Source organism: Chelmon rostratus, chromosome 24 (assembly GCF_017976325.1).
Source record: "Chelmon rostratus isolate fCheRos1 chromosome 24, fCheRos1.pri, whole genome shotgun sequence".
NCBI classification, from domain to species: Eukaryota; Metazoa; Chordata; class Actinopteri; order Chaetodontiformes; family Chaetodontidae; genus Chelmon; species Chelmon rostratus.
The window spans coordinates 9,210,283-9,220,131 of NC_055681.1; the positions used below are offsets into that span (position 1 = coordinate 9,210,283).

Below are 9,849 nucleotides of genomic sequence, written 5' to 3' on the forward strand. Positions count from 1 at the left end.
GGTTATACAACAGTTGTAAACTCCTATTGGTCAAAGGATACATTTATTTTGTGTTATTTTTGTGTTTCCGTGCAGGTTTAAATGTTTGCACTTCAGAAATGCATCTGATGCGGACCCTTTATTTTACTTCTAGTGAAATATGCACGAAATCTCCGCAAAGTCAGAGGTGAAATACTGGTCAAATATTGGGTAAGGGGGGATGTATCTGTAATGACACAAAAGATGCACTGACACATGCAGCTGACACTATTCGCTCACACTTGAACTTCTGATACCTGACTTTAAAACATTTTCACATTAATGAAATATCACTGGAAAATAATTGCCACATAGATGCAAAAACATTTGTGCATCTAAGTTGACCACAGATTCATTCCTGTCATTGTCATCAAGCCATTACGGTACACACAAACACAAATGAGCTCAACTGCAGGTACTGCATCACTTGTTTGGCATCAGTTATGATTCATGTAAACAGTCACATAAGTTAATTATGGCAGAAAGGTTCAATTTAGTCTTCACGGTTTTGCCCAATAAAAATACAAAACAAAGTTGTGAAATAATTTGTGATACCTGTGAGAACTGTGAGTTTAGAGCTATCATAACATGATTTTATCAAAACTGTATTGGAAACTGATGTTTTTTAATTTCACAAACTGGAACACATAAAAAAAATAAAAAAACTTTTATTTCCATAAATACAAGACAAAAGAGAATATTTATAGACTATACAAATCATGAACAATACCTTTTTATGAGGTAGATGTCAGACATCCAAATGATAGGCGTTTTCTTAATCAGAAAGTCTGTATGTCTACTTATATATTGCATTAAGCGAAAAAAAAAACTAGCAATTACCCACTTATATCTCTTTCATGGCAAATATTTTGACTTTGAAAGCAACAAAAGCACAGATCTCATTAAAACTTGATTCAATTACATCCATGTAGCAGGTCAAAATGTCTGCCACGACAAAGTCTATTGTATTTGACTGCCAGCGACAGGCAAACACAGACTGTACGACTTTACATGTAAATCAGCCAGTCGGAAAGTTTTTTTTTTTTTTGAATTCACGATTGGCCAACTTTACCTTAACTTTTTGTGTATTCATTAATTTGACAGCAATTTAGAAAGCACAATGAACAGATGAGACGGACATACCCGAGTGATAAAAAATATGCAGACTTAAATATTTATATAGAAAAAAAATCACTTTAAATGACAGCAAAGCTCAGAAATCTAAAACTTCACAAATAAAGCAAATCTGAATAAAATCCCTGACACCAACCTATTGTCATTCATATGATATTATTTAGTGAGCAACAGAATCAGTAACCCTTCAATCCAACAAGATTTTTTACCTTACCTTTTATACCTTGGGGTATAAAAACGAATGTCTTTTGACACGTTTGAACACCACCGGAGTGCTTTTACCTCCTCGTTTTGTTAGAACCTTGCCTTTTCTCTGTGACTTGCCATCGTACATTCAGTTTGAAATTTCTCAAAAAATAAATAACATTTTCATCTTGCTGAGTGTTCTTTCATTTTAAAGTGATCTATCAACTTTTTACAATCACAAGGGGAATGAAAATGTATAGTTCTCTATTAAAACAAAGCAGAAAAAATACATTCAGCGGCCGTGGTGCCCTGAAGAGGTTGACGGCGGCTGCAGTTTCTCAGACTTGCGGTCTTTGGATTCTGACTCTGAGGAGGAATCTGAGTCCTGGGCTTGCTGTTGCTTCATCCACATGTCTGCATATAAGCCTCCCTTGAGCAGCAATTCATCATGTCTTAGATGGAGAGAAAGTGAGTCAACTGGAGTTCATTGAAAAAGGAGATGGGCTGTATGGTCTTCATTATGAAACTCAAAACTAAAGGTCAATAAGGTGCACTTACTGTCCTCGCTCTGCAATCCGGCCCTCACTGACAACCAGAATCTGGTCTGCTCCGATTATGGTGGATAATCTTTAATATTAAAATAAGAGATTCACACAACTCATTAGACAAAACAAGTGATTTCCTGAAACAAATGAAATAGAAAAAAAAACAAAGCATTGCAGAAAAAAAACGTAGAGTACATGCATCTCTTACCTGTGAGCTACAACAACTGTTGTACGATTGGCACAGACCTTCGTCAATGAGGCCTGGATGTTGCGCTCTGTCTGTGTGTCTAGTGCAGATGTGGCCTGCAGAGAAACATTATTAGTTAAAACAGGAATCAACAGCAGTCACTTTGGCCATTTAATGTGGAATGACAGTGAAACAAGTTTGGCAACATGTGTCTGAAAGCCTGCTTGTTTAAGTAAAAGCTGAGCAGCAACTGATTCTTGAATAGCAATATGCAAATTGTGCAGTAATGTGGCAATGACAATGACAAGTGTCTGTCAGTGTATCTTTGCTCCTTCTTGTAATCTCACCTCATCCAGCAGGATGATCTGCGGTGCTTTGAGGATAGTTCTCGCGATAGCCACCCTTTGCTTCTCTCCTCCACTCAGCTTCAGACCTCTTTCACCCACCTGCGTATCATAACCTGCCAAGAAAAAAAAAAGTTTGCGCAATATTGGAGATCGGTGGCATTGAGACAAATCAAAAACCATGGAAGTCATTTGAGGGGATTTCTTTACATCACTTCAACAAAAACTGTCAGCATTGTGACTCAAAAATCATAATGCTGACTTTGAGAGAAACACAGGTGGATTCATGAAAAGGTCACCTTCGGGGAAGGTCATGATTTTATCATGGATATCAGCGGCTATGGCGGCCTCCTCCACCTCCTGGTCACTAGCAGAGATGCGGCCATAGCGGATGTTATTTTGAATGGTGTCGTTGAAAAGCACAGTATCCTGGGGAACCACACCAATATGAGCTCGCAGAGATGTCTGCTTCACCTGAGGAAGGACAGCGAGGGCACAGCAATTAGTCCAGAGCCCAGAGTGCGTCACACAGCTGCATACGGCCATATTAAAAGTAATGTAATTTGAGCTTGTATTGCTCTTGGTAATATTAAGAGCAACATAACAAGGTGCTAATTTATTCTTATAGCAGTAAGATGACTTCATTTTGCACATGAACACACCAACACACTGTGTCAATGCAACTGTATTGTCGCGAATGGTGACACGGGTGCAGCAGATGTGACGACAAGTAGCTCACATAAACACTGGTACATTTTTGTTTTAAATTGTTATCTTTTTGCCTCTAGAACTGAAGCACATGTTGCCTTGAACCTTGTAATCTCATGTTCGTCATGTAGCAAACACTGACCTTTGATATGTCCTGGCCATCGATGCTAATGCAGCCTCCCTGAATGTCGTAGAAACGGAAGATGAGTCGAATGATGGTGCTCTTCCCAGAACCCGATGCTCCCACCTGGGGAGATTAATTGAAAATTATAATTGTACAGTCCAAACAGATCTAAGGCAGTTTAACTGTGTGAGAGGGTAGAAGGGAAATATTTATTTATGAGTTTAAATTGTTCCTGAAACTTACCAGGGCAACTGTCTGTCCTGGATGTACAGTGAAGGAAACATCCTTTAGAATCTCCTTCCTATAAAACAATAAGAAAGTCATTCATGCTAGCTGACAACTTTGATGCAATTTGGTTCAAATCAGGCGATAAAATCCAATGTGAACCAACCCATCCGTGTAGCTGAAGTACACGTTCTCAAACACCACTTTTCCCTGTTTGAAGTGTAAATTCCCTGCATTTAATTCATCTTTCACCTGCAGAAGACAGCAAATGCAGAAAATATTTAAAAAAGGATCACAATACAGTGTTTAAAGTGAAAACAAAGACAAACATCGTTTTAAAAGTACCTCTAGCTCTTCTTCAAAAAGTTTGAACATGCTTTCCATGTCAATGAAAGAATTCTGGATCATTCTGCAGTCAAAAACAGAAATAGAGCCAAGAGTTAGTGAGAAGATTTAAACAGAAAAACAGGACCCTGTGACACAGTGTTGAAAGATCTAAATTTGATTTGAAATTTGAACAGCTGTCCAATCTGTGATAATTATGATTAACATTGATTCTCAATGTTTTATCAAACCACAGGCAAGAACCTTTAAGGTAGACGGCTCTTGACTATGCTACGGTTAATCCCAATGCATTTTAAGCTGCTTCTGCTTCTCCTTACCTGTAATACGTTCCAAACCAGTTGAGGGGGGTGTACAGCTGGATGATGTAGGTGCCAAAGAGAACAAAATCTCCAACCTGGAATAAGAGGATATTTTTCAGTCAAACTGACGGGGACAAGTCAAGATCATTGTTATTCTTCACAGTATGATCAGTAAAACATACGTTTTAGTTTATTTATTAGAATATAAGCAACATAAGCAATTCAAAAAAAGATTTTGTACCAATACTGATGTCATGAAATGTCACTTGCAGTGTCATAAGAGGCAAGTCGATGTGATCAGTACCTGAAACCTCCTTTCAGTCACAAAGTAGGCACAGAGCAAGGAGCCAGCCAGTAGCCCCGATCCGATGATGAGGTTCTGTGTTTGGTTGAGGAAGGCCAGGGACGCCTGGGTCTTCCACTCAGACTCCTGAAAACAGGAGGAAAAAGAACCATAAGATGCACGTCTGGATGGGCTGGTTAAATATTTTAATCATTGATGCATTTTCCAAGCTTCCACTCACAACTATTATTTCTTTGTAACAATGACAATGATGTAAATGCAAATTTAATCTTCTATATTGACTAAAGAGTGTGTTCGTCCTGAAACCACTGTGCTATATCTACTTTTTTTAATCGACTTTGTTTTGAGCCTAAACCTGCCATAAACTGTCATATTTCCTGGAGGGTTTGGTGACTGTGTTCAGTATTCTGCGAAAATAAAAACAGCAGGGGAAGTCGTGGACGCTGTTCAGGCTAGGTTTGTGAGCGGTATGTTAAATTATTGAACAGTTTTTAATACCCGGCCACTGCGTTAGTATAAAAATAATTGATTGATGAGTCATGTTTTAATAATAATTAGAATGTATTGACAAGATGCAACTGCAAAGTGATGATGACTGCAGTAGCTTGCTGTACTTTATCCCTTCAAAACCGTCTGTAGTTTTACCAGCTGTCACAAAAATATGAGCATCATGTTTGAGTAATTTCACTTCTCTGTGCAGACCAAATTAGGGACAAAATGGACAACACCACGACTTACCTGATACTTTAAGATGGCATCCTCAAAACGGCTCACCTCATAGTTCTCCGCATTGTAGTATTTTACCTATCGAATAAAACAATAAGCGGAACAAAATTTGACATCATGGAATAACTGAAACGTCTTCATGAACCAAAAAAGCAGATGGAGGACAAAAAGTTTGATGTACCGTCTCAAAGTTTAACAAAGAGTCCACAGCTTTGGACTTGGCATTGTTGTCCTGCTGATTCATGTCTCGTCTGTACTTGGTTCTCCATTCAGTGATGATGATGGTCAGAGCTGGTAGAAATCAGGCAATAACAATCTTTCAGGAAAAATCAGAATGTCTGGGGACATGTTCAACCAAACAAATCACACCATTTATATTATCAGTTAAATTGAATTTTGGACTTACTGAGGTACAGGGCCATGCAGACAAAGACAATGAGGCCGAACCAGGCATTGAAGTTAGTGATGAAGTAGACGATAGAGATGACAATGTCAGCAATGGTTGGGAAGATGCTGAACACTATGTAGCTGAGGAAAGAAAGAGGGAGAGCTGAGTCAATTTATACTTCAAATTCAAAAAGGAGAAAACAATTTCAGGAAAAATATGGGAGAGACGACAGTGTGATGATGAGTCGGAAAGTTGCATAGAATAAGCCACAGGTTTTTATGTAGGTAATCTATTGCATTCATCATATGTTCATTAACATTATTATATTACAATATTATCCGACAAACTGTCATATTGTGTAGCTAAACACTTTGTTTTCCTCCATCCTATCCAGCGCCATCTTACCTGAGCAGGCTGTTAATGGAGGTGGTGCCGCGGTCGATGCTTCTCAGCACATCACCGGTTTTGCGGCCCAGGTGCCAGCGCAGGGAGAGGGAGTGCAAGTGGGAAAAGAGGCGCACTTGGACCACACGGTTGGTGTACTGCTGCACCCGGATCCACAAGAAAGACCGCAGGTTACTGACAAACCCTGAGGCACCTGGGGAAGAGAGGAGAATGTGACAGATGAGTCTTATCCCTACCATCATGTGAAATGTGATTTGAGACAGAACATAAATGAGCGGTATCACTTGTAAAGTATTTGTGTGTCTTTCTGTGACACGACAAAACTCCCTCTCTACATTATTCATCCAGAACACGAGTGAGCTGGTCCTACCTGCGCCGCCGCCCTGCATAAACTTGAGCAGGACATAAATACACACTGTCGTCGCCAGAGTGCGCCAGCTGCTGCCATCAGTCAGTTCATTTACTGAGACAGGGACAAAAACATAAAGGTAAATGAGACAAAAGGCTTGGAGGCTTGCTTGGACAGAAGATAAGGCAGATAAACAAGAAGATAAAGGAGAGACGTAAAATTCAGAAGGCGTTGTCTGACACCATTCTCCATTCTTCTCTCTGCAAAACACACTCTTTATGGCAATATTTGTGGGCATTTGGACAAGAAAGCGCTGCCTTCTAACACACATGCAGGAAGAATGCATATGACGGCAACACAAGCAAACATGGAGGAGGGTGAACATGACACAGAACCAGCTTATTCTGACCAGTCAAGGCAAAACGACAAAATGACAAAGCCTTTATTTGTTATTCTTTATTACTCTTTATTTTGTTTGCAACTACAGTTTAAATGTGTTGTCTAGATACCTTTTAATATATTAGACATTATTATTTTCTATTTTGTGACTTGAGAATTTACACAAAGGTTCTAAATAAAAGGAGAAACACACTCGAATATGAGTAATATGTAGTACCTTTTTATTTGTCTAGTATATAATTTAAAATGTAATAAGAAATATGTTACATTTACTACATATTCACTGAACTGACAAAAAAATGTGCTAAATTGTGATATGTAGCCTGTTGTTATCTAGATATGAAGTGACCTATATCTGTATTCTGATCATATCGCACAGCCATAGTATATGTTTAACTTTATGAGTCTGTCTAATTACTGTTTTAATCCGGCCATTGAGGCATTCAATCTGTGTTTCAAACTGATTAAGTAGACTCCACTATTAGCTTGTGGCTCAGGCTTGTTGCAGCAACTTAGTTGGAGAAACAGGCCACTTAACTCTGAAACAAATGAACACTTGCGTCTTCAGGCTTTGGTAAAATCATGTCACTCACCAATGTTCTTGTAGTAAATGGGTACAAAGACATTAATAGCTCTCTCGAGTCCAAGCAGCCCCAAACAGAAGATGACCAGTAGCTGGAGGAAGATGTTGCCTCGGGGCCACATGTAGGGTATGAGCAGGCGGACTTTCTTCCTGAAACCCTGCCAGGTAGACTCGTTCTCTTCTGTTCTCCCTAAAAGGCTCTGAGGTGGAGAAATATAGTAAATTCCTGACACAGCATTGCATAATATGCTATGTGATATAGATGTATAACAGTGGAAGAGAGGGCATGTCTGAGATTAAATATGAAATGCTTTTGCAAAATAGGAGTGTCACATGTTTTAATGTAGCGAGTTAAACCAGAAGAAAAACAGCTTTACATGCAACCTGACGTTGCTTCAAAACTTGCAGGTGCTATTTGCGAGGCACTACCTGTCCGCTGTTCTCCACGTCCCGCTCATCTTCGTTTATCAGTAGCATGTATGGTCTCCTCGGCAGCCCTGGAGCTTTGAGACCGATGAAGAAGAGCAGCCCAGTGCCAATGTAGCGCATCAGCCACAGAGCAAACTGTACCTGTGGGGTTCATAAACAATTACAAACAGATCAATATGGATACCACATCGCAGTTAATCAGTGTGTGATAGTGGAGAGATGTAAAGGTAATGCTCATAACACGGCTGTGAATGTGAAAATGACTTAGCTCATGACTGCATTAGACCTGTCATTTATTATATATGCCTCAAAAAGGGAGTTTAGACTGAAAGTGGGGGATCAGATTGAGTAAAGTACAGGACAAACAGTTTAGGGAGCAATACTGCATGTTACTGCATGATCTCAAATTCAGGACTGATAAAATAATAGAAAGAAAACAAAAAAACGTCAAGTCATGCTTACAATTAAATGTCAGGAAGTTGAAACTACTGCAAATGATTTGAGAGAGTGGGAGGGGCAAGAAGTTGTCTCTTTTGATTGGTTCAGAGTGTAGCTGGGATCAGTCAGACTGGGCAATGACTCAGCAAAACGGAAGGGTATTTTGTTGTACTTGAAAGAGAACAGGCTGCACGTCTTTGAGTAGAGTGACTCAGAAGACACACCCATCTTTAATAAATAACTAACCTCTGAAGCACTGTTTAAACACATATCAACATTTGAAAACATTGACTGAAATAAACGTGCAGATCCTCATGCAGAATAAGACATAATGGTATCAGTGCCTTCTCGGTCAACATCAGAGAAGTAAAGTTAATCCTGAATAGTGATGTAGCTATATATATATATATATATATATATATATATATATATATATATATATATATATATACACATATAATAATTTGACCAAACCTCATCTGAAAATAAAGACTTGTGCTTTCCTCACCTGCTGTTGAGTGTTCTCCAGGCCCCACCACCAGTGAGGACTGTACCAGGAGACGAAGGCCAAGTTCTCAGCTGAGAAAGCCACGGCCCAGAACAGCAACAGAGCTGCGCTGTGGCCCCTCGTCCGGTCCATCACCAGGACCCTACGTCTCTCCACCCTGAGCAGAGCTATAGCCCAAGCCCAGCCCATTGCAGAGAAGCAGCCATACAACACCACATATCCTGGGAGCTCTCCTCCGCTGGCAGCCCGCCACACCATCCCACTCAGATACTGGACCAGGAGAAGGACGGAGATGGCCTGCTGGAAACCGTAGAGGCGGGAGCGTGGGATGAACTTGGGTTCCATTGCTGTGCCATATTTCTGGTAGAATATACAGTGGACGGTGCCGAGGAAGAAGGAGATGGTGAGCAGGATGGCGGGGACCAGTGTGAAGTAGAAGCAGGGGGAGATGCCTTCATCCACCCATGTGTGGGAGATGGACGAATTGGCTTCGCAGTAGCTCTGCATAAACACCATTGCTGCAGCTGGGGAGGGACAGAAATGATTTAATTAGAAACAGTACAGTACAACAACAGCTAGAGTGCAAGATTAAATGTAACTTACAAGACTGTACGCCAAAAAATAAGTCTCAAAATGAAAAATATCCTCCGAAAAGGCAACCCTCTCTTTCAGAGTCTCTGCACAGACTTGGCTGCATGCCTGGCTCTGCTATATTAGGCTGTGAACTTCAGTGACATAGTTTAGTCGCCAGCTCACGGTTCACCACTGTACCTGCTTTAGCTGCACCACACCACCCATGACCAAAATGTTTGCCAAACGGGGTGGCAAGAGCTGACAGAAACACTGGCCACACGAATGATAAATGACGTATAAACAATTAGAGGCTCTAGACATGAAGTAACACACTGTTAATGTAACATTACCTTATATGACAGGCAGCAGCTCTCAACTTCGCAGGTACCTCAACAATGCAGACCCTCCTCTTGTCAGTAACAGGCGCTATCAACACAAGCTAGCAAGTCCACTAACACAATTACCCGCTAGCTAGCTTAGCCGGTTATACATTTAAAAACATACATTTAAAAAAAACAACAGTTAAAACGTGGACTGGTTAGACTATGAGGCGCATAGCTCGTCGTCTGTCATTGCCACCACCAGTTGTGCGCACTCATGTTTCTGTGGCTGTTGTCCTTGCTGCGCGCATG

At 40.3% G+C, this 9,849-nt stretch overlaps 1 protein-coding gene across 1 annotated transcript; it reads right to left on the minus strand.

Moving 5' to 3' along the window:
- Positions 1–676: 676 nt before the first annotated feature.
- Positions 677–9,849, minus strand: abcb6a (ATP-binding cassette, sub-family B (MDR/TAP), member 6a). Its single transcript, XM_041966125.1, has 20 exons — positions 9,568–9,849; positions 8,645–9,168; positions 7,699–7,839; positions 7,280–7,469; positions 6,309–6,401; positions 5,939–6,131; positions 5,552–5,673; positions 5,327–5,436; positions 5,158–5,223; positions 4,420–4,545; positions 4,134–4,210; positions 3,817–3,880; positions 3,638–3,723; positions 3,490–3,547; positions 3,265–3,369; positions 2,714–2,888; positions 2,418–2,530; positions 2,092–2,186; positions 1,897–1,965; positions 677–1,790 (listed from the first exon to the last, which is right to left on the minus strand). Exons 2-20 carry the CDS (start codon positions 9,158–9,160, stop codon positions 1,631–1,633), a joined length of 2,559 nt encoding a protein of 852 aa, XP_041822059.1. The 5' UTR covers positions 9,161–9,168; positions 9,568–9,849; the 3' UTR covers positions 677–1,630.